Raw genomic sequence first — 25,475 nt, forward strand, 5'->3', positions numbered from 1 at the left:
ACATATAGAATAATACACTACATTCTTTTTCATAAAGCCTCATTAAGTAACTAACTTAAGAAAATAGTCACTCCTGAACTTCATTGAACTCTGAAGCTTACTCATCACTCCATTGAATCCCCAATAAACTCTTCAATGTCTTCATTAAAATTGTTAAAAACAATTTCAAAAATAAATATTAAGTATATACAAATTTTTGTCAATTCTTAAATAGAGATCCACTAATAAAATTGAGATGATTAAAATGGTCAAGTATTTATTTCCTAAAAAAATGTTTTAAGAGTTATAAAACCCTCTCTAGAGACAAGGATAATATGCTATGTGCGAATTGCATAATCCAGACAATTTTAAGAAGTAAAAAGAAGCAACTAAATAATAAACAGGGGTGGCTTTTTTGTTTGTTTTGGTGGACAGCAGAGAGACACACGGAAAAGCACAGTTTAAAGACACATTGGAAACTTTCACATGGATGATAAATTACTATTAATATCTCAAGGCTTATAGTATATCTTAAAATGCTTTCACATTTAGAATATAATTACATAAATCTAAGAAATGTTTGGCTTAATGACATTAATCCCACTTAAAGAGCTGAAACTGATCAGTTCAAAACATGTTAGGGTTTATTTATATGCAATTTTGTTCCATTAATGTTTTCACTAAATGAATAGTTCAATAATCTTGCATATCACTCCCCCCATTAAAAATTTTTTCTCAAAAATTCAAATTTCTGAATCTCTATCCCCTCCCCCCACAATAACTTTTGTTATCAATAGGACTATCAGTCAGTCAAAATGACAGTAAGCTAATATAGCACATGCCTTCAAAAAAGAGGAACACTGCTAAGTTTTGTTCAGTGGGTTTAATTTGCAAAAATAAATTCAACAAGTCTGGGATGGGGAAATATCACCTACTTTCAAGATCTTCCATATGTGCCTGAAGAGTTCTTGCAAGGTTAATAAACTAGAAACAATGCAGAAAGAAATACAGTAGTTTAAATGTTGTATATGGATCTACAGAATCAGTATAGGTGGATCAACACAAAGTAAAATATAATTTTAAGCCCTTAAAAAAAATCTAGTAAATTAGGGCTTTCTCCCTAATCAATTAAAACACATAATTTAAGGGGAGCATTTGAAATATGTGCACGTATATACATGCTATTTGCAATAGTCTAATTTCAACAGGAAACTTCTTACTTAATATTAATACTATTTGCTGCTTTAATTGTTTGCAAAGGAAACATGGCCACAATGATCTCTTAAAGAACAGAATTAAATTATTTCATCCAATAGTCCTAAATCTTTGCACTGAAGCAAATTACTATTCCAATTTTGAAAATTCTATAACCTGGAACCTAAATTTCAATTTAGAGGTAATATCCAAAAAGAAAAGAGGAATTTCACGTTACAAATAAAAAACAAAAACTCAAGAATTTTCTAAATTTGATGTACTAACCTAAGAAAATTGAGGTTTCAAACTCAATTTTACACTAAAAACCACAATGGTTTTGAAAACCTTCATAATTCCAATTATGTACTTAGTAGGATAAGGGATAGATTTCAATGTTCAAATACTATACTTCTGTTAGCAATTTTGTTTACAGAAGAAAAGCTATTTAATAATTTGGTAAGATTAATACGAGTTGTTTACAAATTTCATGATTTGTAAAGAACATTTTTAGCTACTTTTCTGTGGCATCTTAATAATTTAATACTGCTTCTCTCTTTTATTCACCAAAATATGGGTATAACATCAAGGGCTGACTTAATTAATGTATGTACATAAAATGATCTGATCATTTTCACAAACAAGCAATAAATTCCTTCAGTGAAGGATCTACTTTCATTTACTCTGTGCTTTCATTATTAGCATATGGTACTACCTCATTTTCCTGAAGCTTTCCAAAATCAACATAAAACCATAAATTGTAGCCCACGTTAGGGAAGCTTTCCTAGTTCTATGTAACAAGGAATATAGAATTAAATGTAAAATGAAAACAAATACATCCAAATCTACTGGATTATTATGCATGTGAATTATTCTGCTAAATGATGTTAGAGATGATCTAATCTTTGCTGGGCACATAAACTGTTTTCTATATGCTCTTAAAAAGCTCAATTATTCTAGCAAGTATTATTAACATAGTGATACTTTATTCACCATCATACCAAAGGAAGTCTTGGTCTGTCGGTCGGTCTGTCTGTCTCTCTTTGATTACATGTCACCATTAAGGATACGTTTATATTGGTAAGCTTTTTAGGTTTTATGTGCTTCTAAGCTTTTACCAAAAAAAATCTAGTCTTACACATTTGCAAAAAAAAAAAAAAAAAGAAAGAAAAGAAAACCACCAGTGTGATCTGCCACACAAGGCTAATAGTAGCAAAAGTTAAAAACAAAGCTTTAAAAAAATATCAAACTGACTCAGGAACTTATATTAAAAGACAATATTTTTTAAAAGTATAACATTATTAAGCACATAACCTCACAGCCTGAAAAGAAATATGACAGCGGGTCCTAGATGAAAATCATGATACTGAATATGAATAGTGCTTAAATAAATTAAAAAATAAATTCATAGAATTTTTTCCAAGTAGTTTTACTATAGTTTATTTCTAAATAATTGTCTCTAGGCATAATCACCTGCATGACCTAAAATAAAGGGATGTTGGGTATCTGAAGGTCTAATTTAATGGAGAGGTGGGATTTTTAATCTATGTTCAAAGGCTAATAAAAAACTAATGACTGAGAAACTTGAAACTTAGCACAATTCAATTTTACCTTTTTAGTAACTCTTTTTCAAGAAAAACAAAAACCACCTTTAACAAAGGATCAAAATGTTTCAATACTAGTATTATATTTTAAATCTTTTTCTTACACTAGAGTTGATTTCTCATGAGATCGAAAACTTTTTAAATATTTTCAAAAGTAAAATGGAAACACAGTTTCTAAAAATACTTTCATGTGTAGTTCCTAGATTTGGAATTATGTTTTGGATTTCTAGATAACAATAAGTTTTTGTTATAAAAGATACATCCCTTATCTTATATTATAAATTCTACCTATGTTGTCATCATTCAAAATTAAATTATTCTCTTTTTGAAGAAATATATATAATCTCCCCCATATCCACCTTGAAAATGTTTTCAAGAATAGAAATATTGGCCATTGGTCTGGAAATGGTAAATTTCTTAAAATTTTAAGTAACTTTACTTTTAAAGTTTTGAAATATCTACTACTAATAATTTTTAAAAAGACTAGTTTCCCCTAAAACAATTTTTATAAATTATTTATTTCCCAAAGCTAAACTATTGATTGATTCCACCTCCTTTCCCATCCCCACCTCAGTATTACTTACTCGGACACGTGTGCTAGCTTCACTTGCAGTTCCCAGCATATCAGAAAAGCTTTGTTCACATAAATGCAACAACACAACTAGGTACAGACCCGAGCTGATAAATTCATACTCTGCCTTCAGTAGAAAGAAAAAAAACAAACACAAGACAAAAAAAATGAGATACAGAATCAAGATTTGGATATACAGTGACTCAGTCCTCTTACAAACAGAAGAAAAGCACTCATACATATTAGGTGTCCTAGCAGGTAACAAAGTTTACACAGTTTTTGGTAATTGGAAAGGTCTTCTCATTCAAAACATCATGCTATTTGTTGCATGGGGAAAATGCTTACTTAGACACCCTAATGGGAAAAAAATTGCTGCTCTTTTTTTTAGAAATAATTGATGAAACCTTTAAAAGACAATCTGATTTTTCAACAAGCATCTTTGGTAAATAATTAATTTTTTAAAAAACTTTTAAAATCATGTAACAACGTTATTTGTTCATTTTCTATAAATCTGAGAATATTTAAAGAACAAATTCCAGAAATTTCCATTTGTCTCTCCTTAGCTATAACTTAAACTCACATAACTGTAATAACCTGCATGTCTTTCCTAAATAGCTGCAATTAGTACTAGTGGACTACTATTTTGACAGGTAATATGATCCTAAATTAATATTTGTAATGTCAAAATCTATCTAACTTTGCCATATTTGAGGCCACTTAATGCATCTAAGGTATAAATTGCATTTTTAGCAACAGCTTTAGCAGTTTGCTGGTAACAGGTTGTATAAAATCTGTAATCAATTCTAAAAGTTAGTATCCCTCTAACAGTAATATCACTAACTTAGGAAGAAGCCATGTGTAGTATAGAAGGAGTAAAAAGGGAAGAGGAACTGCTCTGAAAAAAAATAGTGAACTCATTCCAGGAAAGAAAAGAAATTCCACTTATATACAGTTTAGATATCTTGCAGAACTAAACATGAATAAGAAGTTATCATAGCACTTATGTCAGTAATTCACACTACCCAAACAAATCAAGGCCAGGACGCTGGGCAGGTGATTATTACAAATAATTCCTGGCATTTAACGATTGCTACAATAAGACTACTGGTAAGCTATGGACAAATTCCATCAGGAATGTTTTAAAGGGCCAAAAGCTTCAGAGTGGATGGTAAATTTTTTTCCAGAAAAGGAAAAAAAAAGGCAGAAGAGAACATCTCATTCAAAAGTTACAATTGATATGGGTCATCAATGACCAAGTCTATTTGTACAATTTTATTGCAACCCGCATTCTCTGAAACAAAAGGCTTTCTTTTCTCTTCATACTTTCTTCTTTGCTTTGAAAAGAGCAAATAAATGGCCAAAAAAGTGCTTGAGATACTAAGATAAAATTCCTTGCTCAGAGAGCTTCACTGTTAGTATAGCATATCAGAACACTTTTCTGCAAAAATAGAATGTTCTATTTTCATTAGGACAAAGGCAGGGAAAGATTTGAAGAAATCATTTATGTTCAAATATCTTACAACAGAGACACTATGGAGCTATGTAAGAGATGGTTCTTTTGGGCTTTTCAGGTTATAATGAGAAATAGCAGAATAGTCAACTATGCTGTACCAAAACTATTTAGTCTTTCTGTACTCAATCAATAATAAACTTTGGTTTTATCTCCATTCATATTGACTTAAGTATATAAAAATTCCCTAAAAGTGAGCTGGTTTCTTTTTTAACTTGTTTTCAATGCTTAATAAAGTTGTTGGAAATGAGTCAACTCTTGCTTGACCTCTTATAGTCAAATTCCGGGGGGAGGGGGAAAGTTTAGAAGAGAAGGCAGATAATTATACAAGTGAATACAGTTGGAGAAAATCAGCATCAATCTGACCACGAAGAAATCTCTGATATCCTTTATGAGGATAATAACAGTATAATTTTCAAACAAAAATAAGTTTTTCAGTATTAAATGGGAATTAAAGGTGTGAAAAAGGAAGTAGCAGGAAACTAATTCTTCAGGTATATTGTTCTAACTCTATCTTGAGATTTTAGAGAAGACCTAAAGTAGACAGTCATCAAATATCTCTAATCAAAGTTGGTGGCAATTTCCATGAGTACAAGAAAAGAGTAGTAGTATTTAAAATAGGCTAATAGCCATTCACAACAGGCAGCTGGAGTCAAAATAATCCTTCTGAAAGTGAGATATAAATGGCCCAACTATACTTGGGAAAATTTGTCAAACATAAATTTGGCAAAAAGTTATGAGTTTTCAGGTCACAAGTCTTTTAAGATGGAATTTAAGCCTCAGAAACATAAAATTAATGACTAGTTTTTCTATTTCATTTTTAAAAAGTTAAGGATAAAGACAGGGAAAAAAAGTTGAAGAATAAGTTCTGAAATAAGAACTCTTAAAAATGATTAAACACAAAACACAGTTTAGAAAACATCGTATTTTTTGAAATAGGAGATCCTGACCATGATCAAATCGATTTCCTCAAAAGTTGTCCTCTAAGCAGAGAACAGACACTTACCAAATTAGGCAAAATATACTAACTTGTTCATTTGCATGAGCCCTATGAAGTTCATGAATATCAAAATCCTCTAGATTAAGCTGTAACTTTTCTTTACAGAGCTCACAGGTGGTTACAGCTTCCAATGATGAACCTGGTAGAAATAAATTCAAATTTTAAAAATGTTTTCACAAAACTAAATGTACCCACATTCCAAACCAATTTTACATTTACATCTTTAACATATCAAGTTATTCATAAAAACTTTAATTTCCAAAGTAGTATTTTCCAGAGTATTTCTTTGAATACAAAAATAGGTAATTCTCAACATAAATGCCAACACAACTCCTACTGTTTGAGAAACAAGTCATTTGCTCATAGTTTGGCCTCTACTGCTTTCCTTTTCCCAGACACTTTTGGAAAGGAATGGAATTTACACTGTATTCTTGACATGGCAACATGAAAACAATGACATGTTTGCTCTAATAACTTGGTATTATAAGCAGCAAATAAAGAGACACACCCTGGCCAAACGTCTTTGGCATGTAAATAACTAGCAATTTTCAAGGGCTAAGACTTTGCCTCATCTGCCAGTAGTCCAACTGCCTTAGGAATATGAAAAGACAGGCAACTGTTTTGACTCAGAGCAGTTCTTCTTTACTCAAATACCCTTAATCTTTAGTCACTTTTAGATATTAGCCTCCAAATGACTAATAATAATGCTGAATAAAACATATACCACGATTATTCTTAAAGGGTTACAAAGGGCAGTTTTCTAAAGAGCAATTTAATACTACAAAGAACAAAATGTAATATCCCCAAAGTACATAATGAATATTTGAGAATGTAAATGTATTAAGGCAGATATAATTGAGAAAGGAGAAATGAGATACAAATCTGAATGAGAGATATAAAACACTCAGAGCTCAGGAATACCCAGAGGGTCAATGTATCTAAAAATATGTTGCAAATAACCTATTTCACTTGGTTTTCATCATAATTCCAATTAAAAACTAAAACTCAAGATTTGTTTTAGAATGAAATCATCATGTTAACAGATTTAAAGCAGAAAGGAACCTCATCTTGTAATTTACTTCCTCTAGGTACCTCATGAGCTGACTGAAGCCTACAAAGATTACCTGACTGACCCAAGGTCAAAGAACAGGTCAACGATATTTCCACTGCAAGTTGTGAACTGATCCAACCATTCTGGATATCAATTTGGAACTATGCCCAAAGAGCACTAAAAGACTGTCTGCCTTTTGATCCAGCCATACCATTGCTAGGTTTGTACCCCAAAGAGATCATAGATAAAGACTTATACAAAAATATTTATAGCCATGCTCTTTGTGGTGGGAAAATGAGGGTATGCCCTTCAATTCCTTCAATTGGAGAATGGCTGAACAAATTGTGGTATATGTTGGTGATGGAATACTACTGTGCTCAAAGGAATAATAAACTGGAGAAATTCCATGTGAACTGGAGAGACCTCCAGGAATTGATGCAGAGTGAAAGGAGCCAGAAGAACATTGTACACAAAGACTCATACACTGTGGAAAAATCAAATGGACTTCTGTACTAGCAGCAATACAGTGACCCCGGACAATTCTGAGGAATTTATGGAAAAGAACATTATCCACATTCAGAAGAAGAACTGCAAGAGTGGAAAGACAGAAGAAAAATAACTGCTTGAACACATAGGTTGATGCGGACATGATTGGGGATGTAGACTCAAAACAACCACACCAATGCAACTCTCAATTATATGGAAATAGGTCTTGATAGATGACACATGTTAAAACCAGTGGAAATGTACATCGTTGGGGGGGGGGGGAGGAGTTGGGAGTAAGAACATGAATCATGTAACCATGAAAATTTTTTCAAAAAAATTAAAATTAAAAGATAAAATAAAATAATAGTTTCTAGTTTCATTCATTAATTCAATTTTTTGTTTTCCCTTTTGTTAATCTCTCCTTTAAGTGTCAATATTATCAATATTGGTCTCACTCTGGAATTCAGACCCTGTTTTTCCAATAAAACTCTCATAAAATTTAGACACTCAAGTCGGTCCACAAAAGCACATAGGACAAATAACTATAATTCAAAATAATATGAAAAATAGGCAACAAAAATGTTTCAATATCATAGTTTTTAAGAAGTACTAGCACTGCTAGTACTGCTAACAATGACACCTCTCATTTCCTAGAGGAGCATAAATTTTAGGAATATTTTTAAGCCTAAGTCCATTCAAAATATGATTTTTTTGAGTCATGAAATTGAGAATTCCAGAGAATATTCAATATTTTCATAGAAGTGACTTCACCAGTGAATCATATTTAAACTGAAAAAATTTAAAATATGACTATAAGATTAATATACATATATCCTAACAGTAACTGAAATAAAAATCATAATTATTTTATATAAGCAGGAAACAGTTTTCCTTTATAGAAATGTTACATGCGACTTCCTTCAAGAAGGTTTACCTAATATCCCAACTGTGCTTTCCCCAAACACTCTACATCCCTGATATATTCAGCTGTGTGGTTTTATTATATATATTCCCTATTTCCTTATCTGTAAACATGAGGGGTCAATCAATTTCACATTTGCACTTGTATCCTCATTACCTAACAGTTACTGAATTACCATAATTCCTAAAGGAGGAAATCTTACGTTTAGAATTTATACTTTCTGATATAATCATAAATACCAAATTTTAAAAACTGTATACAGAAGTTTAGAAGTATGAAAAACTCCATGGCAAATTTCATTTTCAAAGCTTTTCAAATATAAAGGCACTTAAACTTAAAAGGATATCAATCAGGGGGCAGCTGGGTAGCTCAGTGGAGTGAGAGTCAGGCCTAAGAGACAGGAGGTCCTAGGTTCAAACCCGGCCTCAGCCACTTCCCAGCTGTGTGACCCTGGGCAAGTCACTTGACCCCCACTGCCCACCCTTACCAACCTTCCACCTATGAGACAATACACCCAAGTACAAGGGTTTAAAAAAAATGTAAAAAAAATATCAATCAAGCAATTCAGAACTATGTCCCAAAAGCTATCATAGACTCTTTGACTAAGTAATATCGCAACTACGTCTATATCCCAAAGAAATCAAAGAAAGAAAAGAACCAAAATACTTACAGCAGCTCTTTTTTGGAAGCAAAGAAATTGGAAACTGATGAGATACCCATCAATTAGGGAATGGCTAAAGAAGTAATGGTATAGGAAGTACTAAAATATTTTTCTAAAGAATTTCTACTATAATGTTTTTTTAAAAAGTAATCATTAAATTCCACTTGAAGCCTCTCATCATTTTCTTTGCAAGAATAAATCTTCAATTAGGGTAAAACAGGAAAAATGTCAGTGAACTCAGGTGGTAATTTTGTAACTTTCCCAAGCAGGGCTCCGCTGCTTGAGAGTTAACAAGACAGAAAAAAGCAAAAGTTCAAGATTCAAGTTTGGGAAAGGAAGAAAAATGTTGAAATGATTAAAAGCAAGATGAAGATCATAAAGAAAAATAAGTGGAGAGATAGAGGATTGGAAGATCATGATAAGGCAAAGAAGGAATGAATCAAAGTATAGAGAGGTGGAAAGGAAAGGAGGTTTTAGTCAACAGAGGAATTTCAGAATTTAATACAAGATTTCAAAAGTACAGAGAGAATGGAAACTGAAGAATCCCACAGATACTTAACTGTCAGATCCACATTTGGCATGGAACTAGAGTACAAAGAGACCTACATCAGCTGATCCCAATTCTTTCATTTAACAGGAGTCTAAGTCTACAAAAATTAAGTGGCTGAACCATGGTCATATAGGTGGCAGTCAAGATTTGATAACAGTTCTTCTACCACCCCCCCCCCAAACTATAAACTTAATGAGAGCAGAAACTGTATCTTTTTTAGTCTCTGTATTCCTAGTGACTGACTAGCACATAAATAGTAATTTCTCTCTACCTTTCAAATATAAACTTCAGTTTCTAAAAAATAGGGTTAAGACCTAACAGAATTATTACGAAACTCAAATGAGAAGTCAAATACTTTACAAAATATGCCATTTACAAATTGAGGGTCATTAACACACTTTAGTCAATCTTGAAGTATATCTGAAATATTATTAATCCATTTTTAACTACCTGAATACAAAATTCAATAACATTAAATTGCTTTAGCTAAATATTATACAAGGAAAGTGAAAGATAAAATCTCAACCAGGAATACTAATATTAAATTGATGTATCGATAACACATTAAGTTTTGTTCTTTTAAAGTAAATTAAAATAACTAAATTAATTAAAAGTAACAATGAGTTTAGACATACACTGGCATAGTTAACAATTAAACATTAAGCAAATAATCATTATCAGGCTTTTTGTCTTTATGAACATGAAAAAAATCATATGGGTCCTGCCAAAAGGATTCTGTAGTATACTTAAAAAAAAAGATAATGCCTCTAAAATCCACATTATAAATTGGTTAATTATTTTAAAATTTCATAGGACAAGGACATAAACTAATACATTTTCAATTAAAAGCTCAATGACAAAACTGAAAAAGTATAAACTTGGAAGGTAACTGATCTGTGAAGAAAAATTAATATGAAGTGATTACAACCTTTTATTTCATTTGACCCTGACAACTAACTAATGAGAAATAAGTTACAAAAATGAAAAATATGAAAATAGGTACCAAGTGATAACATCTGTATAATCCAATGGAATCGGCTCCAGGAGGGGGAAGGAACGAGGGGAGGGAATGAATCATATAAACATGGGAAAAAAATTTAAATAAATAAATTTAAATTTAAAAAAACCTAATGAGAAATGGTTTAAAAAAAAAAGTACTTCTATCCCCCATTTTGGAAATGGGGAAACTGAAACAGTTAAGTGACTTACTCAATCACATGGCTAATAAACTGGAGAGCTGGCTCATCATATTCAAGTTTTCTGCTTCTAGGTTCTATGCTCTTTTTACCAGAACCACACTACCTTTAAATATATCTTTGTCTATTTAAGAGTCTGACAAAATGAATCAAAATTGCCAAAAAAAAAAAAAAATCAAAATGATAATACAGAGTATCAATGGTATATGTCCTGGGACACAGAAGGAAAAATTCTGACCAACCATTAACACAGAAAGAGACACACCTAGCTGTACATGAACTACAACTACCATGTAATAGATTTATTAATTTAATCCTTTTTTTTTTCAGCTGATCCATAAGATCATACATCAAGAAGTGAAAGGAACTTTTAGAGGCTAACGAACTCATTTTACAGACGAAGGAGCCAAAGATCACCAATGCAAGTATCCATTACATCCATACTATAAATGTGTGAAGGTGCTAGTTAGCTAAAGTTGAACAGAGGTTTAGTGGTAAAAAGTACAATCAATGGAAAAAGGGATCAATAAAACTGAATTCCAATGATAATTCTTGAACTAAGTTAGCTACACAACCTTTTCAGACTTGTTTAAACTTCTTTGAGCCATGTGTTCTTCATTTGTCAAATGAAGAAGCTGTTTTAAAGTCTCTTTGAGGTTTCTTTCTTCTTTTAAGATTCTGTGATAGTATGAAAAACAAACGTATTTTAATAGTTCCTTGGCGCTAATTCAGTGGGCTGGTATATTTTCTTGAATTCATATAATTCCAAATGATAACGTATATCAACCACAGAATCCTCATTTAAGGGATACAGAGCAAATCTTATGCGAATTCTGGGAATAAAAAAATTTGTCAAAAAAACAGGTTAATCTTACCAGAATTAATTTTGGCCTGTAACCACTTCTTCATACATTCCTGATGAACATATTGCAAACTTCCAGTGCACTTGCATGGCTCTATTAGAAGATTAGAAGATGATGCTGCTGCCATTTGGCAAATTCTACACAAATCACCTTCTTCTTCATCAGAGTCCTCTAAAAGAAGACTGGGGGGGGGGGGGGGAACAAATAGTGTTAATACATTTTTCTCTTCAAACAAAATACTTTAATTCCTAACTCTACAAATTTATGTTCTTGGATCTGTTAGATGATTTCACAAATCTATCTTATAAAAGGTTAATTTCTCAAAGATTTACTAGGTAAGCCTGCAGCTACACACTATCAAACCGTATCATCATCTGCTAGAAACTAATTGAAAACAATTCAAGTAGTATTGATTTATAATTGTTTCCTTCTCCCATTATCTGAATGTAGTACTGTAGCAATACCATTCACATTAAGTGGATGCACTTTTTCTCCCAAGGGTCTTCTTAGCAGTACAAAAAGACAGCGTGCCAGTTCTACCAGTTTTCTCCCTAACAATCTTATCTGGGCCATCCTGATTCTTAACAGGACAAATTCTTTAGTGCTTTGAAGGAACCACTCATCAAGCCAATTCTTTTAACTGAGTCATGTACATTGCTTTATTAATTATTAGTAAAATTATTAATTATTAGTAAAACTGAGGTACTGAATAACAGCAAAATAAGTTAAAATGAATAAGTAAATGCCAAAGAAAGGTCATTCTAAGAATAACCAGGGGAAGGGAAAGGAAATCTTAAATAGCCACAAAAAATTTCTAGAACAGATTATCTAACAACCGAGTGCTCTTCCCTTATCAGTAATTAGCTGGGTTCTTTTGTCAAGGGTTAAGAAAAAAAACCTCTCTCATGTTTTTTTCTGTATTCCAAAACAATATTTTTGCATTGTTTTTGGATATTATCTACTCTTAATTATGAGTATGTATAATTCAATCCAAATATTTCCTAGAATCATGTTAAACCTAATTGTATAAGTAATATAAACCTTAAGAGTATATAACTAATCAAAAGTTTTCAATGCTAAGACTTACAGATAACTGAAATAATTACTGAAAAGCATATGAATAAGAAAAACTTCTATTTATGACTTTAATGCATTTGTTTACCTCTCTTTTATTTTTTGCAGCCTTTCTGGGTCTCTTGAAGGTAGAGTTTTAGTCTTATCATTCTGTCCATCAGATGAATTCCAACCTGAGGGAATAATATCTACAGTGATCATGACATTGTCAGATAAACTGCTTCCTAATGCAGAGGGGACTGCAAATCGGAATAAGGAACCAGGAAGAATTCCAGATATTCCTGTATTTCTCCCACTGTGAGCTAAATCTGGTGTGGAAGCAGCAGAAGCAGCATTGCTGGGTACAGTCGGTGTTTGTGATCTATTATTGGCAGACGTCCCAAGGGACTCATTTTGTGTTTCAAGGTGAACCTCTTCATTAGACTCTCTTCTTAAAACATGCTGAGGTCTAGATGGCACATCGGTAGTGTGTATTCGTGTAGACTCATCTCTTCCTTCTCGACGTCTCCTTGAAAATAAGGGTGTGCATCTATTTCTTATAGAGGAGGACAACCAGGAACCAGTATTTCTACTTTCAGATTCCTGGTTAAAGTTTTCTGAACCAGTCTCAGAGTTGGGATTTTGGCCAACAGATGATAAGCCCCATCTTCGTCTAAGAAATCTAAATCCCTGAGAAGATTCAGGTGTTCTATTATCTGGAACTTCAGAAGATGATGCTGCATTACCACTAGACTGTGTGGGAGACAGAACTGTTGGAGCAACAAAGGAATTCTCAGAATCTAATGATCTTGTATTTAAGGAATCCTGACTAGATCTTCGTGAAAAAAAGGTAGATGACATACTAGAGGCAAGACGAGACAACAACTGCCTAGTTGTCCGCCTTCCTTCAGTGTCATTAGAAGGCTCAGCCAATGATCTTTGAGATGAGCCAATCCTTTCAGAATTGCTAATGGAAGGAGATTCATCTCTATTTGGGATGTAAGAAAAACCTTGCTGTACACTCCTCTGGGGAGATTCCATTTCTCTTGGAGAAAAGTTAGATCTGGAAGTATTTCTGCTTGGTTCTCTAGAATAAAAGGAGGATTGATGTTCAGAAGGCCATTGACGGTTCATGGATGATGTATTTAATCTCAAAGTGTTCAGTGAATTTTCTTTTGGTCTTGCTCCTTGAGAATAAGAAGAAGCAACTCTATCCTGAAGATCTATTATTGAAAGAGCAAGAAAAAATAGGGGGGAAATTATTAACTACACATTAAGAATTTAGATATTAAAATTTCTTAGCACTGTCTTTATTTTGACATTAAATGCTCTATTCACAGAATAAATGTTACCATTTAAAAGATGCAGTTCTATTGCAAAAATACTGTGGCATATTAAACCTCATTAAGTCTAACTCAACTTATAAGTTCAAAAAATGGTTAATTCCAATATTCCATTTGAAAGAATATATAATACCGTCCAGCTACTTCATGAAGATTTCTGTTGACTTTGCTGATGGCCATTTTGATTAAACAAGTATAATTAAAGGGAATAATGAAATACAAAATGTAAAGATATTCTAGAGCCAGACTATGAAAGGATTAAAATGCCAGGCTTATGTACTTATTTTTGAGGCAATAGGAAGCCAGTGAAGAGGCTTGAGTAGAATAGTGAAATATTTATATAAAAAATTTGACAACTAAATGAAGAATGAAATGAAGACTAGAAGCAATAAGTTCAATTGAGAGATAAGTGAATTGTAGGTGAATGATTCTCAAAACCTTTGGTCTCAAAATTCCTAGATTCTTAAAAATTCAAGATTCTTTTACACTCTTAAAATTAAATTTATTATCTCTAAGTTTCTGTTTTAAGTGGGTTATAACTGTCAATATTTACCCACTATCAGAAATTATAACTGTTGAAATATTTAAAGTTGCCGATTTTAAAATAATAAAATTACCTGTTAGAATAATTTTTAATGGGGAAAAAAAACCTCATTTTCCAAAAAACAAAATTTTAGTGAGAATAACAGTTTTATATATCTGTTCAAATCTCTTTAATGTATAGCTTAACAGAAGACAATATGCTTCTGTATATAAACTCTTATAATATTTGGTTGAAGTATATGAAGAAAATCAAAATATATAGCTGGAAAAGGGAGAAGTATTTTAATAACCAAATAATGTCTTGGCATCATTAGGAAAATGGTTTTGATATCACAGATCCCTTGAAAATGTCTTGGGGACCAATAGCAATCCTAGTGGTCAAGGTGATGAGGGCCAAGCTAAGATGGTAGTCATGAATGGAAAGAGGGCAGAGATGTGAAAGATATTAGAATTAAGTTGGTAAGAGTTGACAAATGATAAGTTATTAAGGGAAATTATAGCCTCAATGAATATAGAAGCCTGAAGGATCACCTATAGAAAGATAATGAAATTTGAAAATGCTAAAACTGATATGCCTACAGATAAGAATAAGTCTAGCAGGCATTAAATTATATGGAATTAAAGAGTACAAAAGAAATATTTATAACATATAGCTCTGAGGGCCATTTCCATAAATATAATAATTAAAACTGTGGGCTGATGAGATCACCAACAGAGGGCAAATAGGAAGAGAAAAAGGCCTAGTCAGAGACTTGGAGAATCATCACTGGTAAAGGAGCAAAAGAAAGATGACTCAGCAAGAAAGACCAATGAGGCACAGTCAATAGGTAGAAAAAAGAAAACTAGGAAAAATCAATATAATAAAAGTCTAGAGATATATCCAGAATAGGATGAACAACAATGTTATAAATGTTTCCTAGAAAGAGGTATTATGAGAATATTTTGACTATGCCTATTTGTTACAATTTTTTTTAAAGCGGGGGGGGGGGGGCATTTATTAAATTTTCAAATTTTTTAAATGATGCAGAAGTCTAAAAGTTTGAGAACTGAGAACAAGTCTCAAGATTTTAACAATTAAGAGAACAATGAAAAACATTGGAGAAATTTGTTTTGGTCAGGAGATAGGAGAGGAAGCCTGATTCCAAAGATTTTTAAATGAAAGTAATAAGCAATGGTTAATTCTTCTTTTTCTAGGAGTGTGGTTATGAAAGGGAAAACAATGTGGCAAATAAACATTGATCTACATATCTGGGGGTGCCAAACCCCAAATAATAAAGGAGTAGTTTTCTCAATTTGTTCTCCACCACTCACCACCTAATGCCATAAACTATATCTCATTTATTTTTATTTTAATGAATACATGTAAAACAACGTGAAAATGGAGTTTTACACAAGCTACAAGTAAAAATACAGTTTGAACGTACATGATGAAGATGTGAAGTCACCACTCCTGTGACTATAGTCCATAAGACTAATAGAAGGATCTGTTCTCCTTTCCAAATCTCTTCTCTCTCTTACTAATTCAGTCCCCAGTGATCCAAGTACCATTGAAGAAGACCTGGGAATCTGACTACGTCTCCAAGAAGTATCTAAAAATAAAAGTGAAGAAATTTTAATTCAAAGAGCTTTGAAAATTCACATTTTCACTTGAAATCCAACATTTTTGGAGTGCAAAATATAGAACTTATACAGAAAAATAAGCCACCAATGTTTTTCAAATGTACATCATTTTTGAAATAATGAAAACAAAAAAAGCATGTATTTGCCTGGAGGTCAGAATCTATTAAAGGAAGACCAGTTCCCTAATGAAACCCTATAAAAATCTGAGTCTAGTTTATTAAGCTTTACAACCCATATTCTTGGCCATAAAACACATCATGATGGCTATACTAAATCTTCTATTTTGTTGAAACAAGCTATGAAAAAACTTCTAATAACACCAATTGCTAAAATTAGAAGTTGCATAAATTGAATTTAGACTAGTCATTTATAATATTTATTAACTGGGCTACAAATCAACAAAACAACTTAGAGACAATATACTATTAATACTCCATTTTATCCATAAGAATAGTGATTAATCTCTATAAAAGGCAAACTACCAACAATAAGAAATAAAAAAATTTATGCCAGGAAAAATATAACATTTATTTCTACTTTAAACGTGCTTCTTGATGGATATGAGAATGTAAAAAATGAGGCCTTATTTTTTTATTTATACACATATTTGTTTTAAGGGAAGGGGAGAGATTTTAAATTTGTATAATGGAAATGAGACAACTGCTAAGAACTTTGCCCTAATTAAAAAATTTGTAATTTCATAATTAATTTTATTCTAAAGTAATAAAACACTTAGAACCCAGCTTCACTATCTGCCTTACTATTATCACCTTTCAGGCACAAACAACTCATATTTATATCACAAAAGGCTTTCTTCACAGCAATCCTATGAAGTATTCAAAGCATTATTAGCCAAAGAAATAGACATATTAAAAACTATTCAAAAATATTGCTGGGCTCTCTACACAATTTGGTGGTTTATCCAATCCTAGGTAAGGAGGATTATTTTTATTTAAACAAAACCTTTCAATGAAGATTTGTATAAACCAAAGGTTCTACTTATATTAGAGCGTCAAAATAATTTGATTTGCTAAGGATTCATTCTCTAACTCTAAATACAATATGTCAAGATTAGGAATTTAAGATAGATCATCCCCTTACTATGGATAACTCTCCTCTCTAAGGCACGGAAACCATTCTCCTTGTTAACTCTTTCAATGACTTTACCTTGCTTCTTCTTTTCACTTTATGGAAGGTGCCTTGATTTACACTGATTCACTGACCTTCTATATTTTTTTCCCTTGGTAAATTTAGCCACTCCAACAGCTTCACCTATCACTTCTAACTCAGATCTTTCAAACTTCCGACCTATATCTATAACATCCTAGAAGACATGGCTATGTAAATGTCACAATGCAAATTTAACATCTTCAAATTTGGGTTTTTTGACCTCTCCTTGAAAGATGATTCCGATTTTACATTTTCATTCAATAGCATCGCCATTCATCTAAGACACCTATGTTTAAAATGTTTATGTTATCCCAGGTTCTAATATCCAATTAGCAAATGCAAATAGATCTGTATTTCCCTTCAATGCTTAGATGGAAATCCAATCTTGTGCAATTCTTGTCCATATTCTTCCATAGGTTCACTAGGAGGATCCATATAACACAATGGGGGCCTATCTTGCCTTTCTAATACTTGGAGAATAATAGTGGTACACATGAAGGTCATGAGGTGTCCTTAATTCTGCATGACCAGCCCTCCTCCCCCTGTTAATCACAAATTCTTTTTGTTAAAAAAAAATTAATTTTTATTATTTTGTATGGGACAAATGTTGACATGAACACTTACATATTCCAAAAGCAAAAAGATTTGAATAATTATCATTTCTTTGAAGTTATTTTATTCCAGCTCATGCCTACTATACACACTTCCCAAAGGCCATTTCTGATTCAAGACAATCGTCATTTATATAGCATCTTATTCCTCACAGCAATCCTGTGTAGTACATGTTTCTCCTATTCCCATTTTACTGATGAGGAAACTGAGGTCTAGATAAATAATAGGGCTGGGATCTGAAGCCAAGTCTTCTTACTCTGTCCAGATCTCATTCCACTATAACATATTGTCGATCTCAATATCATTTAATTGGACTACTATAATAGCTTTCTATGAAGTTTTCTCTGTATATCACCTTTCTTCTCCAATTCATCCATCAAACAGTTGTCAAATTATCTTCCTAAAGAATGTCTGATCATATGACTCCTGTACTCAATCTTTTAAAAATTAAGTTCCAACTTTACTGCTGATCATTCAAAGCCTCCCATAGTAAGAAACCAATTTACATACCATCCTTATCTCATACAACTCCCTACTCCATTACACATAAATGCAGTTACATAAGACTGCTCTCTGTGCCTCAAGTATACCGTCTGACATTTTACTCAAGCTGTTACCTAGTTATGGAATATTCTTCCTTCTTCCTTTCACCTAATAACCTCCTATCCTTCTTTCAATGTACAACTCAAATGACACTTTTAAATTTTTTCTGATATTCTTAGTTGCTCCTTATTCCCACATAACCCTTTCAAAACATTCTGCTTGTACCTTTCATGTACTGATGTGTTATTTTGTATTGTAGTTATCTATGTCACATTCCTAAAGCAGACTGTTAAATTTCACTAAGGCAGAGTCAATGTTTAATCTTTGTAGCTTCCCTAATGCCCAATATTGTCAATCTAATAGAGCACACACAAAACTAAAATTTTTTTTTAAAAAAAAATCACTGGTATGGGCAGCTGGGTAGTTCAGTGGATTGAGAGCCAGGCCTAGAGATGGGAGGTCCTAGGTTCAAATCTGGACTCAGACACTTCCCAGCTGTGTAACCCTGGGCAAGTCACTTGACCCCCATTGCCCAACCTTACCAGTCTTCCACCAAGGAAGCCAATACACAGAAGTTAAGGGTTTAAAAAAAAATTTAAAAATCACTGGTAATTAAAGTACATAGTATGGTATGGCCAGTAGAGAAGCTCTTTCTGATGTGTTAGCTTTGATAAAGTAACATTTAAGAGATAGCTATTAGTCAAAAGTGTGCTACACAGATTGATCTTCCTTCAAGGAAAAAGCTAGATAAACGCTGTGCCACATTCATCTTAATGCCTAGGAAGCTAAAGATGGGAAGACAATGGAATACAACACTGCCTGCCCTACACTTCTCCCTGCCTTGGTCAGAACCTTGGTCTTACCTACATGTCTGAATCGGGTTGGGATAGAAATAACAAAACAGATATATAACCAACCACTGTAAAAAGTAAAATCTTGAGTTCTGGAGGATTCTAGCCTTGTGACCAAACCTGATAGATGCCTGGCAACAGTTAAAGATTGTGTTAGCCCGAGTGTCCCCTATGTCTCCTCCTTTCCTTTTCTTGTCAAATCCCCTCATCATTCTCATTCCAAATTAAAGCTAGAGGAAAGAAATGAACAATTGTTTCCTTTGCTGATAGCTAAGTGTGAAGGAATAGATGAGACATTTACATTTGAAACAAAAAAATCTCTTTACATTAAAATTTCAGGAATCAAAAGACAAGTATTCTAACCATACTTTTTCTTTTCTTTAAGTCAAGTGTCTTCTTTCACTATTCCTAATATTTATAAGAGATGTACTAAAAGTAAATGTGATACCTGAAAGTAATTTGGAAAGGGGAGAGGGATAGCTGTCCATTAAGAGAGTTCATGGCCTCCCTTTTTCTTGCTCCACAACTGATGAGCTATGCCAGTTCATCTGCTCCTGGCAAGACGAGGGTAGATTCCTGGGCTAGTCACCAAGAATTCCTGGAGACAAGGAAATATCCCAGGCCATCTTCAGAAACAGTACTTAATATTTGGAATCCATTCTCCCAACAGTTCTATGCAAGTCCCTCTTCTCGTCTCAAATACAACAAATCCCATTCTCTCTATGCCTCTATTCCAAAAGTCTGATACACTGGACGCTGGTAGTAACTGTGCTATTAAGTGATCATGACGCCATTTTCCAGGGCAAACACAAGAGGAATTAGAACCAAGGGCCATCTCCAGGAGGAAAGAAGGTTGAAGTGTGAAAATTAAAGAAATTGGTGAAATTTTTTGGTGTATTAATTTGGAGTAGTATGAGGATCAGGTGAGGGATGAAAGCAAAAAAAGACCAGGTAGAAGACTAAATCTGGAAACAAATTCAAATCCTGGTTCTGCTTCTTATTATAATTATAATATTAGGAAAGTCACTTCATGTTCTTAGACCTTTGTTTCCTCATCAATACAATAGAAGGACAATTTCCAAGATCCTTTTCAAGTTTTAAATCTTTGGTCCTCTACTCCAAAGATGAAAGGTGGGATGAAAGTATAGAATAAAATATGAATTTGTCCAGACTATGAAAGTAAAGTGTTCAGAGAAATTCAACTTTCACAGACTATTACATAAAGAACACAATATTATACACACTTTTAAAAAATTGAGAGAAAATTCTAATGGAGATATTCACTTAACTTATTCTGAATCCACATTTCCAGCATTATTACCACATTATAAACTTAGCTTATATATTTTAAAATATAATGAATGCATGTAATAATTGTCCCATTTTCCAGGAACCAAACAATCTGATCGTAAATTACTGGTACATTTTCCCAAGTAAGACAAAAGTGAAACTGGTAGTTGTATTATATAAAATATTGAGAACTCAGGTAAGTTCTTGGGTTCTTACTGAGAACACCATGCCAAAAGTTACTTTTTTTTCCTCTCATGACTTGGAATATAACACTTCTGTGAGTTATACTTGTCGAATATTACAAATAATGAGATTGCTCTACCTTGAAAATATTTCAATTATCTCATTCCAATCAGAACATTTAGTTCTAGGCAATTGTGAAAGCAGTATTTTGGATTCATCACTATGCCCCAGTGTTTAACTACTACGAGCAGTCTTTTATAACCATATTTCATGAAATCCTAAAGATATAAAGAATATAAAGAATCCTAAATATATAAAGATATAAAGAATCCTAAAACTCATATTTTCTTAGTACAGAATTCTATTACCAATTTTTCAATAAATAATGAATGCAATGTCAGTTTTTCAAGTGTCAAAATAGCAAAAGAAAACAAAACAATTCCTGAAATGTATTCTGGTATAAAGACACTAAGAATTTTAAGAATTAGTGCACTGATTCAGCTGGGTCCTGAAATGAGGTAACTAAAAATTTAATGGAAATGTTTAAACATGAATAGTTTTGATATTTGGTGTACAAGAGAAAATTAGAATATTCACATTCACCAGAACTCCTTGCCATAACAAATAAGTTTGAATAAGCAAAATAATTTTAAAATCTGGACATTCCAGTTAAGAAATAGGTAAGTTCTATTTACCTCCAGAACTGTTACATATATCCCAATTATCTCAAAATATTTTTAGTTTTAGCCCAAAAGATGAATTTAAATGTAATTTTAATAATAATGTTAATTTATTTAGTCACAGAAGCATAACAGATGATACTTTAAAAACCTCTCTCACTCTACTTAAAGCATGTTAATAGTAAAAAGAACCTGAGAATAAAACTACTTCAGATTCTCATTATACTGGTGAAGGAAACTGGGGTATAGAACAACTAAGTGCAAAAGTCTCACAGCTAGAGAATATGTAAGAGTGGGATTAAAACCCAGCTCTTGACATCCTGTATAATATGTTACTACACTTCATTGCCACAGTCCATTTTTATTTTTAATATATAAAACTCTTGGAAATAAAAGATAACAGAACAATCCAGGAAGTGTACTTTGAAAAAAATATTTTAGTTTGTCTTCTTAGTGAAAATTATCAAAATATAAATTAAAAACATCAATTCTCAAGTTTCACTTTCTAATTTCAGTATATATCTGCAGTAAGACTCTGGACATTTAACATCCAGAGAAAGAACTGTGGGAGTAGAAACACAGAAGAAAACATATGATTGATCATATGGCTTGATGGGGATATGACTGGGGATGCTGACTTTTAAATGATTGCTCTACTGCAAATAACAATAATATGAAAATAGGTTTTGAACAATGATACATGTAAAACCCAGTGGAATTGCTCATTGACTTTGGGGAGGGGGAAAGAGATAGGAATCATGAAACTACGGGAAAATATTCTAAATTTAATTAAATTAATTTTTTTTAAAAAGACTCTGGACATTTAATAAAATCAATGATTCAGTCTCATAGCCAATAAAATTATTTCTACCCATTCAACTCCAAATATTTAGCTATTCCAAGGATTTTGTTTTATGATAACAAAAACAAATCAAAGAAACTGTTATGCTTTTGAAAAATGTTTAATGCCTTTCACCCCCTAGTGATTTCATTATTACCTGATATCGTATTCAAACCACTTCCATTATTTCTCCCAGCTGAGGTAGATGTACAACTTGTATAGGAAAGCTTGGGCCTCTTTGAATCATGTTCTCGTTGCTGGTTTTGCAATCTTGGGTATGCTCCCTGAGTTCTCTCAGATTCACCATACCATGAAGACTGAAAAGGTGAAGTCAATGATGATGAGGTTGCCTATAAGTTAAAAAAAAAATTAGATTGCAATATAGCCTTTTATCTTACTTTACAGAGTAAAATTTGATCTAAAATGGTTTGTCACATTTTCAACCACTTATTCCTCTTTCTATAGGCCTTGATTTATCTACGCAAATTCTGTCTTTTATGTCACATGTACTTATAAACTAGGCTTGGGTATCAATACTCAATAGATTGCAATTCTAATAATGAGCTTTTTACATATATAACATATTTGCTCTCAAAGGAATGTTTTGATTTGTAATCTAGTCTGAGCAAATCTAGTGTTTAATAAAAGTTACTTTTCACAAAAGGATCACTAGGATTATAGAATTTTCAAGGTAGAAGGGACTATAAAGATGACCTATTAAAAATCCCTAATTTTGCAAATGGCAATTCAGATTAAATGTTTAAGCAACTTGCTTGCAGGCATACAAGTTCATAAAAAAGAGACTAGGATTAGAACTGAGGTCCAAGCTTCTTTCTATTATACTAACACTGATTAGTCATCTCCTAATTACATAAGATAACACTGAAAAGATGGCCTATGCCCAAATCTTTAATAATTGTACTCACATTAGTCCCTCCAAAAATACTCCAGACTCCCATTCCTAAAGACAGTCATTTAAAATTCTAAATGGAAATTCATTTTATTTAACTAGAATACCATATCGAAATGAGACAAGTAAATGTCTCAAAACATGTAGCAGACTATGTACTAAACATACACGAAAAACACTAAAGTCCTTTACAACACTATTTTCAACTTTGAACACAATTCAGACCTTAGACAACTTCAAGAAAATAGACTTACAGTATGACCTTCCAAGGTAAGTCAAGTGAGGGCACAAAAGAACACTAAAGGGGGGGGGGAAGGGGGGGAGACAAACCAGTAGGACAAATACTTCATCTTTAATTAGTTTATGTCATCTAATTTAAGTTTTCTTTACACAGTCACCTACTTCCATTTATTATGAAAAAATACCTTTTAGTTAGTTTGCTACATAAAACAAAAAAATTTCTAATTCAGAATTTAATATAAAGAGAGAAAATGTTTTAAAACTGCAAGCTGCCACAAAAAGGTACATGGAAAAGAACCCTGTTTTTGAATTCGTATAATAATGTTATCCTTTAACATAATAAAACAGATTAAAAAAAGGAATAATATAGGTCAAGAAAAGAGACATGATGATATACCTTTCACATTTACTAGAATAATAGCAAATCAACATGTGCCGAACATGCCTAACTTTTAACAGGAAGCAGGTCATTTAAGATTCATTTCAAATCAGATATTAGTGCTATTTAAATTTTAGATAGAAATACTAAAAAACCTACACTGGACAGGATAAATGGCAGCTTTTGAGATCTTTGGTAATGTCAAGACATACTAAAATAGTAATTAAAAATTATTAAGACTTATCAAAGAGATCTTAGGATTTGAGGTCAGAGGAGATCTTTAGATATTGCCTAGTCTAATCTGCTCATTTTTACAATGGAGGAAAAGATCCCTAGGAAATTAAGAGTAAAATGACTTGCTCAAAGTCACATAAGTAGAGCTAGAATTCAAATTTAGATACCCCTTGACTACAAACCCAGTGTTTTTAAATGTTTCAATATAAGAAAATACAGGTGAATTTTATCACACACTTAATAAGCATATAACAATCCCCCAAAGACTTTTTCCCCCATGGGACTACCCAAACAAGGTAAATATACAGATAAGGTAGTATTCATCATCTCAACTGATTATATAATTAGAGGTCGCTCCATTTTTTAAAAGTTAATGCTTCAGCAAATTGTGGCATATTATCTTTCAATATTGTTAAGAAAAATTTAACAACACCTGTAAAAATTCTGTTTAACTTCTCTAAAATTAAGACTTCAGAAGCAACCATACAAATAATTCTTAATTCACTTGTATGGTGGCAATACAGGGAAGACTTAAAAAGCGCACGCGCGCGCGCGCGCACACACACACACACACACACACACACACACGAAATTTTAAAACACCTTTTTTAAGAAGAGAAAAAACTATATTTGTTTAATTTAAATTATATTAAAACTGAATTTTGGGCATAAGAATTATAAATTCACAATTTTTAGCTTTTCTAAACTTCTTAATAAAAATATTTGCAATATATATATATACATACATACACAATGTAAATTTACAATAGATAATAAAAGGCCAGAGTTCTACATAAAGAGGCTAACCTAAGCTTTGGACTAATGGGATTAGATCAGGTCTTTTATGGTAATTTTCAGCGCCTTATGGTTCATAAATAAGAAATTTTAGTTTTCAAACAGTATTTACTTCTGGATATAAAATGTTATTTAAATGAGAATTATTATCATACTGAAATGAAAAATAAAAGATCCTATTAGCTTTGTCATTCTATAAAAATTGGGTTAAGAATCAAATCAGTGTTTCTCTACTGATTCAAAATTTATCAAATAACTTTAAAAAATTACTTCAATTCCCTATTTCAAAAAACCTGTTCTGATTCAAACCATAGTGAATATTCCATTCTCTGAATCCATTTAGTAATTGTATAATTCATCTACTCTTTCAAGATTTCCTACACAATGATTATTTCAATATTTTGTTAGCTTTTAATATATATTTGTCTTACTTCCTCCAGCTAGATTTAAAGTTCCTTGAGGATGAGGCTAACCTGTTACACCCAAGTGCTTTGTACATAATATTTTTTACAGTATTTTCCCAAATGTTTCATGATTTTACAAGTATGGGCATTCCCTCCAAATTAATGAATAGAAAATTACTGGAAATAGGACAGAAACCAAA

At 32.2% G+C, this 25,475-nt stretch overlaps 1 protein-coding gene across 3 annotated transcripts in view; it reads right to left on the minus strand.

Annotated features, from left to right (window-relative positions):
- Positions 1-25,475, minus strand: part of MARCHF7 (membrane associated ring-CH-type finger 7) — a 33,853-nt gene that overhangs the window by 2,403 nt on the left and 5,975 nt on the right. For 2 of the 3 annotated variants that reach the window (XM_044669845.1, XM_044669844.1), the window contains 7 exons: positions 22,471-22,663; positions 15,948-16,112; positions 12,747-13,860; positions 11,597-11,766; positions 5,885-5,994; positions 3,359-3,472; positions 915-963 (listed from right to left, as the gene is read on the minus strand). In XM_044669845.1, the coding sequence (XP_044525780.1) occupies positions 915-963; positions 3,359-3,472; positions 5,885-5,994; positions 11,597-11,766; positions 12,747-13,860; positions 15,948-16,112; positions 22,471-22,663 (1,915 nt within the window). The remainder of the gene's footprint in view (positions 1-914; positions 964-3,358; positions 3,473-5,884; positions 5,995-11,596; positions 11,767-12,746; positions 13,861-15,947; positions 16,113-22,470; positions 22,664-25,475) is intronic. The other variant, XM_044669847.1, reaches the window with a different exon arrangement.

The sequence above is a fragment of the Gracilinanus agilis genome, chromosome 3 (genome assembly GCF_016433145.1).
Source record: "Gracilinanus agilis isolate LMUSP501 chromosome 3, AgileGrace, whole genome shotgun sequence".
Lineage (NCBI taxonomy): Eukaryota > Metazoa > Chordata > Mammalia > Didelphimorphia > Didelphidae > Gracilinanus > Gracilinanus agilis.